The 16,905-nt window shown below is 42.0% G+C and overlaps 1 protein-coding gene across 2 annotated transcripts in view; it reads left to right on the top strand.

Moving 5' to 3' along the window:
- Window positions 1-16,905, top strand: part of LRRC1 (leucine rich repeat containing 1) — a 63,573-nt gene that overhangs the window by 6,207 nt on the left and 40,461 nt on the right. For both annotated transcript variants that reach the window (XR_014524278.1, XM_083495996.1), the window contains exon 2: window positions 11,486-11,603. Coding sequence is in view for 1 of the 2 variants with exons in the window: in XM_083495996.1 (XP_083352122.1) it covers window positions 11,486-11,603 (118 nt within the window). In the remaining variant the exon portion in view is untranslated. The remainder of the gene's footprint in view (window positions 1-11,485; window positions 11,604-16,905) is intronic.

Below are 16,905 nucleotides of genomic sequence, written 5' to 3' on the forward strand. Positions count from 1 at the left end.
CTGGCTGGGGGCTGATGGAAACTGGAATCCAAAACAGAAGGTTCTAGAAGGCTGCCTTAGCAGTTTAGTATAAAGGGGAAGGCTAATCACAGTTAGGCAAGAAACAATGTGTTTTCGTTTGCGAGCCTTGAGACTTTAAAGCAATTCATGCCTTTCCCTGAGAGATGACAATATAGGATGTGTGTGAGAGAGAGAGAGACAGAAAGAAACTAAATGGCATTTGGAGGATGGCGAATACATAATGGAACTGACATTTCCTTATGCTAATAATAATAATAATAATAATAATAATAATAACAACAACAACAACAATAATAATATTTCTTTCCACCCAGCAAGTTTTATCACTGAAGTGGATGGTTTGTTGCCTGAACATTCTCTTTTGAAATATCTAGATTCTCTGGAAGAGCAGGTTTTAAGGCATGGCATGGCTTCAAGTCAGCTAAGGTATGCAGGTGATACTGTACCATGAGCAAGGCCAGACATATGTGAAACTGGATAATTGAGGTTCCTGCAATGCTTCCGTATATATTGCTCTTCCTCCAAGGAGCTTGGAACACTATTATTCTAGTAATTCTCCTGTGGTGGAGGAAGGGGATCCTGTGTGGGTTGTCACTGCCCACCTCTCCACTGTCATGAAGTCAGGCTTTCGAAAGGGGACACCTGTGGTGGGCAAGGCATTCTCCCCACTAATTCAATTCATACTTAAACAAGTAACTGTGTGGGACAAAAAACAAAGCAACATTGTTCCGGCTTAGTTCCAGTAGTAAGTAGTGGAACTGTGTTATATGCCTTCAGACTGCTCTCTGGGCCATAGCTGTGTGGACTGTGAACGGCAGCGCTTTTTGGGATGTAAATGTTTCTGACAATACTGCTTGCGTAGTTTCTCAACTATACCAGGACCCACAAGAGAATATCTCGTGTCTCATGCCTTGTTGATGCCTTAACAGTCCCTAACGTTGTTTTCACAGGTGATTAGTCACCTTTTGGCTTCTGTTCTTACAGGATGTTACTGTGTCCTGTTCCCACACTAAATGTGAGGCGATTTACAATTGGTCCTGATTCAGCCATGTGATAGTGTCGATTTGAAAGCAAGTTTTCTAGTTGGGGTTGCAATGAAGTGAGGACAAAAGATAGCGCAAGTTGCTTCAAGGTTTCGCACGCCATTGCGAGCAGTTAGGATGTTTTTGACAATAGGCATCTTGGTTGGCTTCTGTGAGAAAACAAAATGCTGGATTAGGTGGTCTGATCCAGTCAACTCTTTTTGTGTTCTTATGATAGCAGCAACATATATATGTGGGTATTTGAATTTTCAGTTTAAAATATGAATTGGTACATCACCTCCTTAAATTTCTCATTTTTAATACTTGTGACGAGTTTTTTTATATTTCAAGCTAAACTTGGGGTTGTTGTTTTTTAATACTTGCAATGTTCTAAAACAAATATGATACACTAATTCTGATTCAGTTACCTGAATGCCATTGCTTAGGTAGCCTGAATTGCAGCACACTTGCACAAATGGGAGGTAGGAGCAGGTATATATGATATATTCAGAGATACAAACCCTACAAAGGCATGGATGGCTGCAGCAGCAGGGAGGATATTCCCTCCAAACATCCTCATGGGTACTGAGCAAGCCCAGTGCCTGTAGAATGCTGACTGAGGGAAAACACCCTGAAAACTGGGTGGGAGGAAAAAATGGGATGGAGGGGCTGGAAGAGCAGCATGGAGGAAGAAGCACAGAGATATAAAGATGCTTGCCTGTTTACTTGCTCTGCATAGCCTTCTGACTGAATTCAAAGGCCTGCCTCAAGCACCCACCTGCCCCTGTTTGCATGTTACTTTTTGTTCCTCTTATTGTAAGTTAATATGATCAGAGTATTTTCATTGTTCCTTGAGGCTCTTCAGACTGCTTAAGTGAAAGAGCACTTGGATTAGTAACATGCATTTAAAAAATAATAATAATAAATTGCTCTGTAGTGGCTAAATGGGTCTAACAACTTCTTTAATTTTATACTTTTCTGCAGCCTTCTTAAATTTTGGACGCATTGTCAAAAGGAGTGTAAGTGCTTACAGTTTAGACTGCAGGCTGGCCAATGACCCGGCAGTCTTCATCAAGGAACTTTTATCCCAGCCTTTGGGAAGGCTTGATGTTGGGAACTACTCAGAGATTTCTCCTGCTTTTGTTTTTAGCATTTACAACCCACCTTTGTCTCAAGGTGGTTCTCCCCTTCTTCATTTATAGTAGTTTAGGTTTTTTATATCTTGCTGACATTTCTGTTTCTTTTATTGTGAACATTTTATAGTGTTCACTGTTTTCTTTCTTTTTGTATGTGACATATGGTATCGGGTGGCCTCTAAGTTAGGTAAGTAAACTCCATCCTAGGATCCTCCAAAGCAATTTGAAGACACTTGAGGCACACCTCTGATGCTAAGCCAGATAGACAGAAGTGCAGGTCTTCAAAAACCTGACGAAACTCTGGATTTAGCTGTCACGTCATGTCTTTCTTCTCTGTCACAATGTTTTATGACAGCCTTTCCTCTATAAATTTGGAGTGGAAAACCTGGTTTGAAAATGCCTTAAATCAACAGGGTGCAGGCCTGCACTCAGTTACACCCAAGTGCTTCCAGTAACACTTGTTTTCTTGCAATGTGTAGACATACTTTGGCAAAACCCTTATTCTCAACAGTACAATAGGGATTTTCATCTGTCCTTGTAGTGAAACCAATGTGTACGGTACAAGACCCAGCTGGAAAATGTGGGCTTAAATGGTGGATTTAATGAGGGAAAGGATGGGTTGCGAGGATGGGAGGGCATATAAGGGACACAACTAGAAATGTCCATAGCCCAGTAGGACAAGCTTATGTGAGAATTAGTGGGAGGTTCATTGCATTTTTCCTGTGTGACCCCTGTGTTGAATTCTTCCCTCTCCCAAATAGGTTTGCATGTTTACACAGAACCGCTTAGCATCATGTATTTGCATTCTTACAAAAAATGAAATGTATCCTCTGCCATTATCTCAGGTAATCTCTTAGGAACCATAGGCAGCTCCCTTATACTGTTGGTTGATCTTACTTTGTATTGTTGATACAGACTGGAAGATGCTCTCCAGGGTTTCAGCTAGGGAGTCTCTCCCAACCATACCTGGAAATGCCAGGGATTAAACCTAGGAGCTTTCGGATGCTTTACCACTGAACTATCCCCTTCCCCACATAGTCCACATACACACTTCTTCTCTTCACATGTTTGCTGCCTCCAGATTTGAGTGGACAACAATGTGTAGATTAGTGGTAGGAAGGGAGTGCGGACCTTTCCTTCTTGGGATGCGACTTGAGATTTCATTCTGCACATCATTAGTATCTCTCTCTCTCTCATTAATCCCAAGTGCTTTAAAAGTAGCTGCAATGAGTGTGGCGTACTTCAGATTTCAACAACTGCTGTAATTACTTGATGCAGAGCACTAACTCAGTAATTGCCCATCTTCATGAAAGCTTTGCAATTAAGGGGGGAAAATATATTTAACAAAATTCATATATTGCTTTATTTTAATAAAACTTCTAAGTAGATTAGAGTAGACACATGTAACTTCTTTGCAATGTTAGAAATTAGCCAGGCACCAGGTGGATTTTGTGACTGGTGTGGGTCCAATTGCAACCACATGGAGATCTCTGGATGCCAGGCTGATGACTGGAGAAAGCAAAATGTCACTTAGAGAAGGACCTGAAATAGTTGCCTTTGAATTTGTTTTATTCTGGATTGTTTTATTTGAAGTTTTAATGTGTTGCAAACCACTTTGATGTATTTTCTTTAAAATATAAAGCAGTGTAGAAATGAAAACAACAACAAATCCCATTGCAAAAAAACCCCAAACACCACCTAGACATTCCATTGTGGCGATCATAACCTAGGTCTAAGGTGCCATTTGGCAATTAGATTATATATTTAAGTTTCTAATACTGCTTCTACATGTCTGGATAGGCTTGCCCTAATCAAAAATGTTTTAAGCAGGCACCAAAAAGAATACAGTGTACAGTCAATAGGAAGGTAGTTCCTAAGTGTTGATGCAACACCCTAAAAGCCCAATTTCTTGCAAGCTTAGAATGAGTATTACGTGGCACCTGGAACAGTAACAATGCTGTAGATTGAATTGCTCAAGGGGGCATGCATAGGTTAGGGCAATCCTGCAAGTGAACTGGTCACAAGGGTTTTAAATACAGATAGTGATGCCTAGAATGTGGCCCAGTAACAAATCAGGTTCTATATGCTGATGGGGTCTTGGGAAGCTCCTCATAAAGTGCATTGTAGTAATCTAGTTCAAAGCCACCACTGCCTGAACTTCTGTGGCCAAACTCTCCAGGGTGGTCATAGCTGGTGCAGCTGGTAAAAGGCGCTTCTAGCCACTAGGCTACCGGGGCCTCCACTGACAGAGCTGGGCCCAGAAGCACCACAGGGTTGGGCTGCGTACCTGTACTAGCCAGTGTTTAGTTGGCTTTGGAGCGAGATTTGTGCGCTTGTCTTCATCCAGCATTCTTCCTTAGTCTGAAGTTCCCCAGAATGCCAAGGAGTTGGCAATTGTGTCGGCTGCCCATTTCATCTTTGCATATGGCCAGCTTCCACCACTGCAAAATCTCCCTGAGCATTCGGGAACACATCAGGTTCCATCAGTCTCAAACTAGGTAGTTCCCTCACTGATAACTTCTGAAGGCTTTTTAAAAAACAACAGCAACGGCACATACCTGTAAAACTCCAAAAAATATTGTTTCTTAATGGAAAGTTTGTACCATTCAATTCACTTTCAGGGGACTATAAGGCAAAGTCAAGGTATTTAATGTTTTCTTTCTTTTGTGCTACATTGTTATGTTGTTCAGTTTTGTGGTTGGTTGTGCAAGAATTACTTATACAAAGTGGCAGGCTGGGTTGTTTACTTATTCTCCATGGCACTGCTGGTAATGGAAGTAATCTGTCTACATTCTCTCTTCCCCTTTCCCGCTGCTGAGCACGACTATCCGGCTTGTTACTGTATGCCCCAGTCCTTGTTTCTCTGTTTCCAGTTAAACTGGCCACAGATTCGGTAGCATCCAGTAACAAAGTATGATTATAGGTTTCCTCTGCAGCAGCTGGAGGTGAAAGCTCTCTCCCTCTGCTGTGATCTGATGAGTCTCGCAGCAGATGCTCTTTAATCTTCACTGCTTTTGCTGCTCATTCTACATGTTGTGTGCGTGTGTGGGAGTAAATCTGTGCCCACAAGAAAACAAAGCAAAGCAATGATTTCAGTGCATTACTGAAGTGAGCATGTAGAAGTTAGGTTTTGCAGGAACTCTGAATTATCTGTGACAGAAGGCCCTCGCTTCTGTTGAGTTGCTTCCCCATTCCCTCCTCACCCCTGAGTGGGTCTGCAGTAATGTAGACGGGCTCAAAATTGGCCTCTTTGTAGGAGTGTAGGTCACACAGATGAGAAGCTTTTCTGAGCACAGCAGCCACAACTAGACTGGCGATGTCAGAGGGAAGTGCCAGCATTTGCTGAGGGTTCAGGCATTCTGCTCGCTCTACCTCCTGTCTACCTTTTCAAATTTCTTATTTTGCTAACCCTGTTAGACTTGAGATCACCTGCCAGATCTCAAGTGGGTGAGCCACGCCCAGATTTTGTGGATGTTTTGGTTTCAGCATGATCCTGCAAAGGTTTGCACTCTTTAATGCCTCCCCTACCTCTGTTGTCTAACCTGTGTTACTAATTATGAAATACCATTCTGTGAAAGAGTACAAATTGAACTAGGCATCTATTAAAGACTTAGAGGCATTAAAAGATAAGGCGGCCAGCTTTTTTGTATTATATGGCTTGGTTGTTTGCCACTCTGCACTTCTTTTGGCGAAAGGATGAGACAGAAATTTAAGGGGGGGAAACACACAGTGAGAACCATGCTTATAACACTTGCCATGTGTTAAAAAAACAAAAAACAGCTAAGGTGTTAAATCTCCAATTTCTGTGAGATGGTGTTTACACCCTTGTTTGTTGGCAAAACTGACTACATGTGTACAAATAAGTAAGAAAGGACTACTGTTAATTGCTCCATGTGGCATCTATTACCGGCAGTGATAAGCTACTGAACGATAAAAGGTCATGGTAAAGCTGGTGTGATTTTCCCCTTCCAACACACTGGCACATAGCATTTTCAGATGCTTCCACTGGTATAGAGAAAATCACCAGGCTGCATGAGGTAGCTGCTGTACACTATCTGTCTACCATGAAATAACAGCTGCAGTGAGGGTGATTTGAAAGTGATCTCTATTTGGTATCAGTAATGTTTAGACTAGCTAGTGGGTAGCCCTTGATTAGTATGCTTTAGTTCAATTTTACATGATTGGGAATGACCGAAAAATGTTAAGAACATCAATGTTGCTATAAAAATATTTATATACTGCTAAATCTTAAAGAAAATATCAAAACAGTTCCCAGCAACTTTACATAAAACCAATACAATAAATTCCATGTAATGTTTTTGAAATCAGAGAACTATTATGGAAAGTTGTTTTTGTTTTGTTTTGTTGCCAATTAATTTTTATTGAATTTTACAAACTTTTAAACAAATCAACATCAAATTTAACATCAAACCATTCAAAAGTTGTATTCTTAAGTGCCTAAAAAAGCCTGATGAAATAGAAAAGCTTTCAGCAGGCATTTCAAAGTTGGAACAGAAGGAGCCTGTTGCCTCCCTATCGGCAGAGTGTTCTGCAGGACTGTGTTTATGAAACTAAAGGCTAGGTTGCTTGTTGTTGTCAAATGAGCCTCACCTACTTGGCTAATGACCAATGATGCACCGGCAGATAATCTCAGTGATTTTGTTAGAGTGTGTGTGCAGAGGGTGAGTAAGTGATCCTTGCAGGGTGACCCTGTGCATCCCTTCTTAATGCACCACAGCAGCAGATTTGTGTTGTGTGGCTGGAAAAATCCTAGGCACTTTGAAAATTGCTCCTGGTGCTTGAGGAATTTGAAATATTTCCCCTTAATTCTGTGCTGGGCTGTCTCCTAAAACAGCAACTCCACTCCCCACCAGGTTGGTGTTTGGATGTTTTGTGCGGGGTTTGGTCCCATTTATGTTAAGCAACAAAAACAAAGGGCTGTTCCTGTTTCTGTGACTACATCTTTTAAATGGATGGATGTCCAATACAAATTGTGGGATGGAGGGGCAAATGCTCATCTTTTTCAGTTCTCAGCTATTGGTTAAAATCTCATCCACTCATTAAAACTGAGGTGACTTGAAAGCGGATGACAGATCTGGTTCTCCTTCTTCAATAAAACTGCTGCATTAATCACAGAGGTGTGACGGAATATATTCTTAGCTATATCACATAGCTGCACCATATGCACCATATCCAATAACCCTGGAATCCCCATCATCACACTCAAAACCTCCCTTGGCACCTGCAAAGATCTTCTGTCCCAGTTTCTTAAAATCATTGCTTTTTGGCTTGCAAGGGATCTGTGTCACCTGCTTTTGTCTGTCTTTTTGGTTGGAGGTGGGTGTTTTGCCTGTTTGTGGGGTTGGTTCTGAGCACTGCCAGTTTTTCTTCTGTGAAATGGGTATTTTGTGGTGCCCACAACAGTTTTTAAAACTTCCAAATGTTTCCCTTGGCTCGAAAAGGGGTGTGTGCATGTGTTAGGAAACCTCTGCCCTGATCTACCTACTGGGCCTTAGTAAATGGAGGAAAACAGTCACAAATTACTAACACTATACTTGCGTGTAGTGTAACCACTACATCTTTAGACTGAATAAGGGAAGCTTACAATCATTGCTGTAACATTTTATAAGATGCATCCATTGCCCACAGGCACATGGGTGTAAGTACATTTTTAAAAGTCCTAAGCAATAATTACAAAAAAAGGGCTAAAACCACAAATCACCTACGTACAGGTGAGCACTCATTTCAATAATGGGTAGTGGTACAAAGTTTTGAAGCTGAATTATATTCTAGGTTGGAGCAGGCCAGAGGTTCAGTGAAATGGCAGAGGATGCTATGAGAATGCCATGCCAAGTGTTCTGAAAAAGTGGGTCCTGTCTCTGGGAGTCCTTTGGGATCATATTCAGGGTGGAGTGGGAGAAGGAAAAAGGAGGAAGAAAGTGCAGTGAGGTTCCCTTCCTTTTTTTGTTCAGGGTTTTGATTTGAATCACCACATGAATCTCTATAAAAACAGTCTTCTTGATTAAAAGCTGTTTACACCCAATGAGTAAGATATTGCATACCTATCCTGTCCACAAGCTGAGGAGGACTGCTAGCGTGAGGGAGACTTCTCGGAAGTTTGTTCATGTAAGACTTCCTCATGTAACATGTGTGGGATGCAATATTTGAATAGGTTGTTGTGTACAGATTGCAGGTTTGACTAGCACAATTGGTATCCCAGGTAAAATTCAGGTGTCAACAGTGTGATCTAAACCTATACATGCCAGATTTTTATGCATGCACACCATATTGAAGTTACTGTATATGGCTTGTGGCTTCTGTAAGCAGCATGCTGGGAGGAAAGACAAAGTCAGATGGTGGTAGCTTCCATTTACTGGAGGTGTGGTTTATGGCTTTGCCTGTTCATCTCATCTGACAACTTGAGAGCTCTTGATATCATTTCTGCAAGGTGGTAGTGGTAGGAAGAGGGAAGGTGAGCAAAATAAATGTCTGATGTCAACGTGCCATTTCACATTATGGATTTTTAAGTTGTGCTTTTAAAAAATTATGCAAATTGGTTGCCGTTCTTGTGCACAGAACATATTTCCTGGACCGTCCTAAGTTGCTCCTAAGTTGCTCATCCCCCTTGTCTCTTTTGGTCAGGCTGCTTCCAAACTAGCTTTGACTTTACAAATGTTGACCTTTTTTTGCTAAGCTGCTGCAGACAGCTTGGGGTCAGCACAAAGTACTAATCACAGGAGGATTATAAGCAAAACATTTCATTGCATGCCACATAGAAACCTTAAAATGGGCAGTGTATGGTACCAGCAAATTTCTAATACTTCTATTGTATGTGGGTGTCAGAATCACTACATATATTCACTGTTCAATCATAGAACAAAACAAATGATGCAGAAGTAGTACATCTTACTTGCTTCATTTTCAAAACATCAGTTTGGATGAAAGTTCCCCTGATTTACAGTATCCTTCTAAATATTTAGAATTTGTATCACTTAATTCAAAACCTGAATGCTCCATTCAGCTTAATTAAAAGCTGTCCACAATATTTGCATATTTTTGGGTGGTGGTGGGAAGCACACTTTCTATTCTGCTACTTTTAATAATATCAAAACACACACGGGTTAAAGCAGGTAAGGTAAGGCAAGGAAGAGTGTTTTCTTATCTCTTCGGGAACAGCAAACACATCAAGTTGTAAGTTTGCCCCTAAGGGATACAGAATCTTTTGATCCTTATCTCCAGGAATCCCCAAAATGCACACTTCTGATTTGCAACACAGTGTTGTCGACTCTACTTTAAAAATTAACATAATATATGTGTTTAAACAATTTTCTTTCCTCTAGAGCAGATCTGTCCAGCCTGTGGGCCCATCAAGCTGAACGCAGCACATTACCTTGCCTCTTGCCTGCCAGCACAGCTGTTTTTGCAACAAAGAAAAGATTTATTAAGCCACCCCACAGCTTGTGATCTACTCTGGTGTGTCACAAACTGTGCAGATGTGCTCTAGATTTACATGACAGGAATGAAATATGCTTGTACCTTTTTCTTCCACCACCTTGTTTAAAAAAAATGCTTTCTTTTCCTGCCTGGTGCCAGAATTCCTCTGGAGAATTGTGATGAGTTCCTATGCATTTACAATGGAATTCCCATCCAATGGGATGAATGGAATGGTTTCGTGCTTGTACAGTGGTACCTCAGGTTACAGACGCTTCAGGTTACAGACTCCGCTAACCCAGAAATAGTACCTCGGGTTAAGAACTTTGCTTCAGGATGAGAACAGAAATTGTTCGGCGGCGCAGTGGCAGTGGGAAGCCCCATCAGCCAAAGTGGTACCTCAGGTTAAGAACAGTTTCAGGTTAAGAATGGACCTCCAGAACGAATTAAATTCTTAACTTGAGGTACCACTGTAAAGGGAAATGTATGCGGAGCCATCTCTCTCCAGCTAAAGAGAGATGTGTGCACTTACACCGCTCCAGAACCAATTTTTTATTTTTTATTTATTAGATTTATGTACCATCCATCATAAGCTCTCAGGGCAGTCCACAGAATAAAACAAGTAAATAAGTAAAACGAAACAGCAAAACAATACCCCCCCGACACATTAAAAAAAGGCTGCAGAATATTAATCAGCTAATATTAATTAATTAGATGAATGTTCAGCTATGTGGAATGCTGGGAAGCCGTCCTGTGTGCCTTACTGTTTCAGCAAGCTGTGCCGAAAAAAGGACGATATAGTCATGAATTTCTGACCCCATTTGAATAAAACAAGGCAGCACACCCTTTACGTGACAATTGTATGCTACCACTGCACAGTTTGTAATACCCAGTTGGAATAAAAAAGCAGTGCATTTGTTCTGATATACTGGTTATGAGGACAGAGCACTGTTATATAGTGATATAAGCAACTTAGCTTGCAGAAATAGGCAACCTGACCAAGGGAGTGCGACGATGAAACTCTATTGTCTTTTCAATGCATGGGGATCAGGAGAGTGAGAGCCTTGTCATTGGTTGTGCAGTGGTAATCATGAAACGTGTTGGGAGGAAGGGCTGATGCAAACAATTTTGCTCTCTCCTCCATTCATTCAATTGATGTGATTTAGAAGGTGACAATAGTCTTTGGGCGACGAGACAAAGTCTTTGTTGTTGTTGTTTAGCCGTTCAGTCGTGTCCGACTCTTCATGACCCCATGGACAAGAGCACGCCAGGTATCCCTGTCTTCCACTGCCTCCCTCATGTTGGTAGCTTCGAGAACACTGTCCAACCATCTCGTCCTCTGTCGTCCCCTTCTCCTTGTGCCCTCCATCCTGCCCAACATCAGGGTCTTTTCCAGGGAGTCTTCTCTTCTCATGAGGTGGCCAAAGTATTGGAGCCTCAGCTTCAGGATCTGTCCTTCCAGTGAGCACTCAGGGCTGACTTCCTTAAGTCTGGTGAATGAAGTAATGAAATCTTCATTGTGAGTAATTGAAAAGATGCTTCAGATGAATTCTCTGTGATCCCAGTTAAATATTTAACACTATTTCAGGCAAGGGGAATTTTAGCAGCAAAGAATCACCATCAATGTTAGCTTTGGCCAAATTGGCTCACATGTTAATGCTGTCATTCAGACTTGACCCCATGCGTGCATACTCACAGGGGATATTCCACACTGGGCAGTCTCTGTCAAAGAGTGAGACTTAAAGTGTCACAAACTAGGGAACATTAAATGGTCTTTGCTATACCACCTGGGTTTATTTTTTAATGGACTACTAACATGACTACCTGCAGTTTTTGTATATGTACTTAATAATGGATAATTGTTTTCTCTTTCAGCCTTTCTTTCAGCTTGTAAAGTTACGAAAACTTGGGCTTAGTGACAATGAAATTCAGCGGCTTCCTCCAGAGATAGCAAACTTTATGCAGCTGGTAGAACTTGATCTGTCTCGAAATGGTAAGCCTGACTATATGAATACATACATCTTCTATATGGAATTGTTTTAAGGATTGTTCATGGCGAGTCAAGTTTAAGTACCTCCATGCAGAACTGTTTAGCCAAATTGAACTGCATTTACTCTCTCCCTACTTGGAAAAGTCACGGGTTGCATGTTTGCATGCCCACCCCAATTCAAACCCACGCAGGTGAAAGGCTAAACCAGCACATAGGCTCTAAGCATTAGTCTTGTTTCCTTCCTAACATGTTGGCTTATATGCATCTTCACATTTCCAATATCGTGTAATACGGTTTCCTTCCTGGGTGATGAAATAGGCTAGGCTACAGGTGGGCCATCTGTGGTCCACACAGGCCTTTTCTGTAGCCCACCATGGAATACCCATCCCCACTGCCACTCCTGAATGCGCTGTGCTTCCTTCAGCCTGCCCAAGTTTTCAGACTGCTGGGAGCTCAATTTGCATGTGCAGGAAGGTGCATGGCAGTGGAGTGCAGTGAAATTTTTCATAGGGAAACAGTTAGGGCCAGAGGCACTAGCTTGCAAGGGCCGTTGGGGGTTCATGTGTCAATGTCATGCATATGATGTGGCGTCACGCACATGAGCATTGCGCCTACAGGGCTCTGGAAGGATGCTGGAGCCCTCCTGCTTCCTTCTAAAAGTTGGATGGGCTTTGGGAAGATGGCAGGACGGATCTTGGACCCATCAGAGCCTCACACCTCCCTCCGTTAGCTAGGCAGAAGCTTCCCAGGCTTTAGGAAGGAGGCACCAGGGGAACATTTAGGGCACTACTCTAGTCCCCTTAGTCCAATGACCGTGAAGCTTTTTAATATTTGATGAATTATTGTATTTTAATATTTTGCTGGAAGCCGCCCAGAGTGTCTGGGGAAACCCAGCCAGATGGGCGGGTGTTGTTGTTGTTACTGGTACATGGGATAACTCCCCCTTTTCACCTTGCTCCCCATCTCTCTGCCCATTTCACACATCTCTGCTTCCCAGTCTGAGAAGCTAGGCAGGGAGAGAGAGGTGCGTGATGGGATTGCTGAAATCCCCCCCACATGCCTCTGGGCCAGAAAGGTTGCCCGCTCCTTGTCAAGACATTCTATTGATTGCACTGAGGCCCCTTGAAACTGCCTCTTTGAGCTGCCTCACTTGTCACTGTGGCATGTAGAGGTTTTGCCATTTCCTGTGGGAGACCAGCTGCTAGGAGGTTGAAGTGCCAGAAGAATGGGGAACGTTCATGTGATGCCCAAATACAATGCCTTGATTGTTCTGTGTGCTATGGTAGATAAGAAAAAGACAAACCATTATGGGAATGGTAGTTTTAAGCTGTCTTCATGAAGCATATAGTGCAGACAATCCTATAGTATCAACATTTTGGCACTGGGGAATAGTGCTCTAGCTGGAAAAATAACTTGGGTGGAACATTATTGGGTTGAAGGTGCCAAGTATCTGACAGTGGCGAAGATTACGTTCATTGAGATACTCCAGCAGAGCACCGTACCTTAAAAAAAAATAAAAAAATCTGGTGTTGAAACTACATAACATGTTTCCAGTATCTGTATTTGTAAAGACTTTGTCAAGAGAGGTTTGACATTTGCAGAGGTCTGTTTTATAAAAAATAAATAAATAAATTGTATGGAGAGGCATCACTCACATGCTCAAAGGGTATGGATAGACAGAATGATTGAAATTAGCAGAATGATTGAAGAGAGGCTGCCATGAGAGAAAGGAAAGAGGCATGGTAATAGTATTCTCTGTAACTTGTATAAACACTGCTAAGGAACATAGCTGTGGATCAGGAAGTCCCTGTTCTAAAATCTGAATCTATTATTAACTTGCTAAATGACTTTAGGCAATATGGAGGATAATAGTACTGGCTTAGGGTGGGGAACTAGATCATTATTTTCCCTGTCCTTCTTGGGCCAAGTTAGACAGGTGAGCTGCTGGGTGATCATTTGCCAGTATAGGACTTGCAGAGCATTCCACAAGATGGAGCTTTGTAAGGGGCTTCTAAAGACCTGACAATTAGGAAAAAGCATTTCAGCTTAGCCATGGTTTTACCTGCCCAGCAGATAGTGGTGGATAGCCATGGCTTGACTTGAAATGGACTTGCGAGCCAAGTAGGGAGGTCATGTGTGTGTGTCTCACTGGGCCTATTGGGTTATTGTACCCCTATTGAGTTATTGTAAGATTTACAGCAAGATAATGGTAGCGAAGCACTTTGGGTGTTTAAAAAAGCTCAAGTCAAATGATAACATTGCAATTGCTACTATTCTTTTGTTAGTTCCACATAGGCATTAGGCTATCACATTGCAGGGGTCCCTTCCTTGAGTCTGGCAGAATAAGTCAAAAGATTCTAAGGCTGCATGTTCAGAGGACCATGCTGTAAGGGTCTCTCCAAACTTCAGTCTTGAGCTAAGTCAAGCTAGCTGTGGAGACAGCTGCCACACCCCTCCTGGCAAAACAAAATAGGTCTGGTTTCTTTCTTGTTCTTGGCAGCTTACTGCTGCTGCTTAGGGAAGCAGTGGCAAAAGCAGGGGTTGTACATGCAAGAGCAGCAAGGCCTCAGACCTTGGAAAACCCTAATTATGGGGAAACAGAAGCTGCTCTTTCGATTCTTGGCTGTGCCTCAGTATCTCCAAAACAACTTCCTCCTTACTATTAAGTGTCTGTAAGGTTTAAGGATGTGTGTTATTCTTTTTCAGCGTTCTCCTTTATGCTTGGAGTTTTAAAGTGTTTGTCTAGCCTATCTCTCCCAGAGCCCATATTGCAGCAGTTTTAGGTTTTTTTTTTAAATTTATAGAATTATTTAAAGGCCACCCTTTTGAGCACAGCTCACCCAAACAGACTTCCATCTCATGAAAACAACACTAGAATATGTCCTTCGCACTCCATAGATGTTGGGTTGCCCGTTTGATCATCCAAATGTCTACTTTCATTGCCCCTTCTCTTCCAAAGTGTTTACATCAAGGTGGGAACCCAGTCACAAACACTATGTTGGGGCTTTAAAGGCCTGAAAATGAGTGTCCTGTCCATTGTGAACAGAATGATACGTATCTCCTAAAAAGTTGAACCTATTGCTTTCCCAAGCACTATTTGTCTTTCAGTATTCTTGGTGTTTTGCTGCAGAGTGATAAGGAGTGAGTTCAAGAAAAGCTGAGTGAGCAGCTAAGATAGACTACTTTTTGTTGAGCATTTGCTATATTCCACACACTCACTGTAAGACTTTCCCATTGCTAAGTGACTCACTGTCATACTGGAATTATTGGCTGTTTCTAAATTACCTGTCTTTTTAAAGCATTCATCCTGGTTGACACAAAGTTTCTGGGGTGGTTATGCAATATCCACAGTTTGTTGAGCATTCATTCTGATTTGTTTGTGGGGAGGTTATACAAAGTCACATGAAACACTTGTTATCCTATGATTTCTAGTGTTTTCCCCCGGGACTTTCCAATTTTTATTTTTGGAAGTGGCTTTGTTGTGTATTGTGGATTTGCTGGTATGTAGTTGACTCCTACTGCAAAATAACAACTGTCTAGAAGTGACCTTCAAAGAGCCATCACAAACTCAGTCACTTTCCCCTCCTAATTAAGTGGGACTGCTGTTGTGTGTTTAAGAGTTGTAGTAGTATGTTTCTTAACAGGTCAACTCCACAGCTAAAGTGTGATGGAGTAAATGTTGATTTATAGGTTTACTGTTCAATGTAAATATAAAGGATGAAGAAGTAGGTAATGTGGATTAATTATTTCCTGCACCTCCCACTTTTTAAAAAACCCTGAAAAAAAAACTTCCTTTACAGGTTTCTCAGGTAGCATTATGACATATTGCATGCAAGGGTGTGGTATGAAAGTTAGCTATATTTGTTAATACTGAACCACTTTAAAAATATGCAAATATTTACACACATTTGCAAACAACTAGAGGAGTAACTGAAATGTTCAAGTTCTAAGTTCAACACCTGGTAGAATGGCTAACATTATCTTTTCCATCTAGCTTTATTGATTTAGAGTTTGTTGACTTGCTTTCATTGTTCTAAGAGCTTGTGTTTTCTGTTTTTATTATGCACACTGCTTTTGATGCCCCCCCCATGAAGTGGCCTATAAATTTGTTGCTTAAAATAAATTTATTGGGACTGCTACAACATCTATATATCCTGAAGAACAGGGTTGGAGAATTTCTGACCAGTGAGCCAGACGTGGCCATCTCTGCCTTGGATTCAGCTACACTTTTCCTTCCTCAGCCCAACTCCCACACACCAATTAAGCTTAGAAAAAAGGAACCCATTTATGCAAACAGGGACTATTTTATCTAAACCTAATTGCCCTAGGATGGCAGTGATGATTTTCAGGGTGGCAGCCACTGGGGAGAGAGGAGGGTTAAGCCTCCCTGCACACTGTGGTCCCCTCTGAACATTTTCCCCTGTTAGATATGGAGGAAAAGGTTGCATTTTTGCCAATGGAAGTTTTCATGCTGAATCCCCTTTCCCAACCAAGTAGGCTCAGGGGGAAAGTGTGGGTGAGAGGAGGAGGGATGGTGCGGGCAGGGGGAAAAGAAAAAGAGAGAGAGAGACATGACTTGGCAGTGGATGAGTGGTATGTGTGAATGTAGCAACGTGTGTGTGTGTGTGTGTGTGTGTGTGTGTGTGTGTGAGAGAGAGAGAGAGAGAGAGAGAGAGAGAGAGAGATTGGGGAAATGAGTACAGTAGATGAATGTGGTGTGTGTATGAAATCGTATGAGAAGGAGACAATGAGTGGGGCAACTTGGAGTCCACAGACTTGTGGCTTTTGCTGATTCATCCATCTAAAATTGTGGAACTTGGAAATTGTATGGAAGTGGTGCAATGCAGCTTAGGAAGGGCATTTGGGGAGGTACAGGGTACCTATGCTGGGTTAGTTTTTTCCTAAGCCCATAAAGCCCGTACACCTTTCTCCTCTGAAATACATAGCCTAATAATGATAGCTTGACAGAGTCTGCAGGCTTTTTGTATTTTTTTGTTTGTTTGTTTTAAATTGCTCTCATTTGTCCTTAATGTAAACGCGGTAAGTCTTCATGATCCATCATTATGTAATTTCGCTGTACCAATAAGCCAACATTTTAAGCGCAGTTACAAACTTCTGCCGGAGCAGAGTGGCTGTGCAGAGAAAAGAAAACTTCAGCCTCTGCTTACAGGAACCTCATGGGAGGGAGGGAGGGAGGGAGGGGGGTGAAGAATATGAAGCACAATGCATCTCTGTGCACACAGCCATATTTACACCCCCCCCCCGTGCCTCCTTCCTTGCCTCAGTGCCTCAACTCATAATGTCT

The sequence above is a fragment of the Podarcis liolepis genome (genome assembly GCF_965112155.1).
Source record: "Podarcis liolepis genome assembly, chromosome: 3".
Taxonomy (NCBI): domain Eukaryota; kingdom Metazoa; phylum Chordata; class Lepidosauria; order Squamata; family Lacertidae; genus Podarcis; species Podarcis liolepis.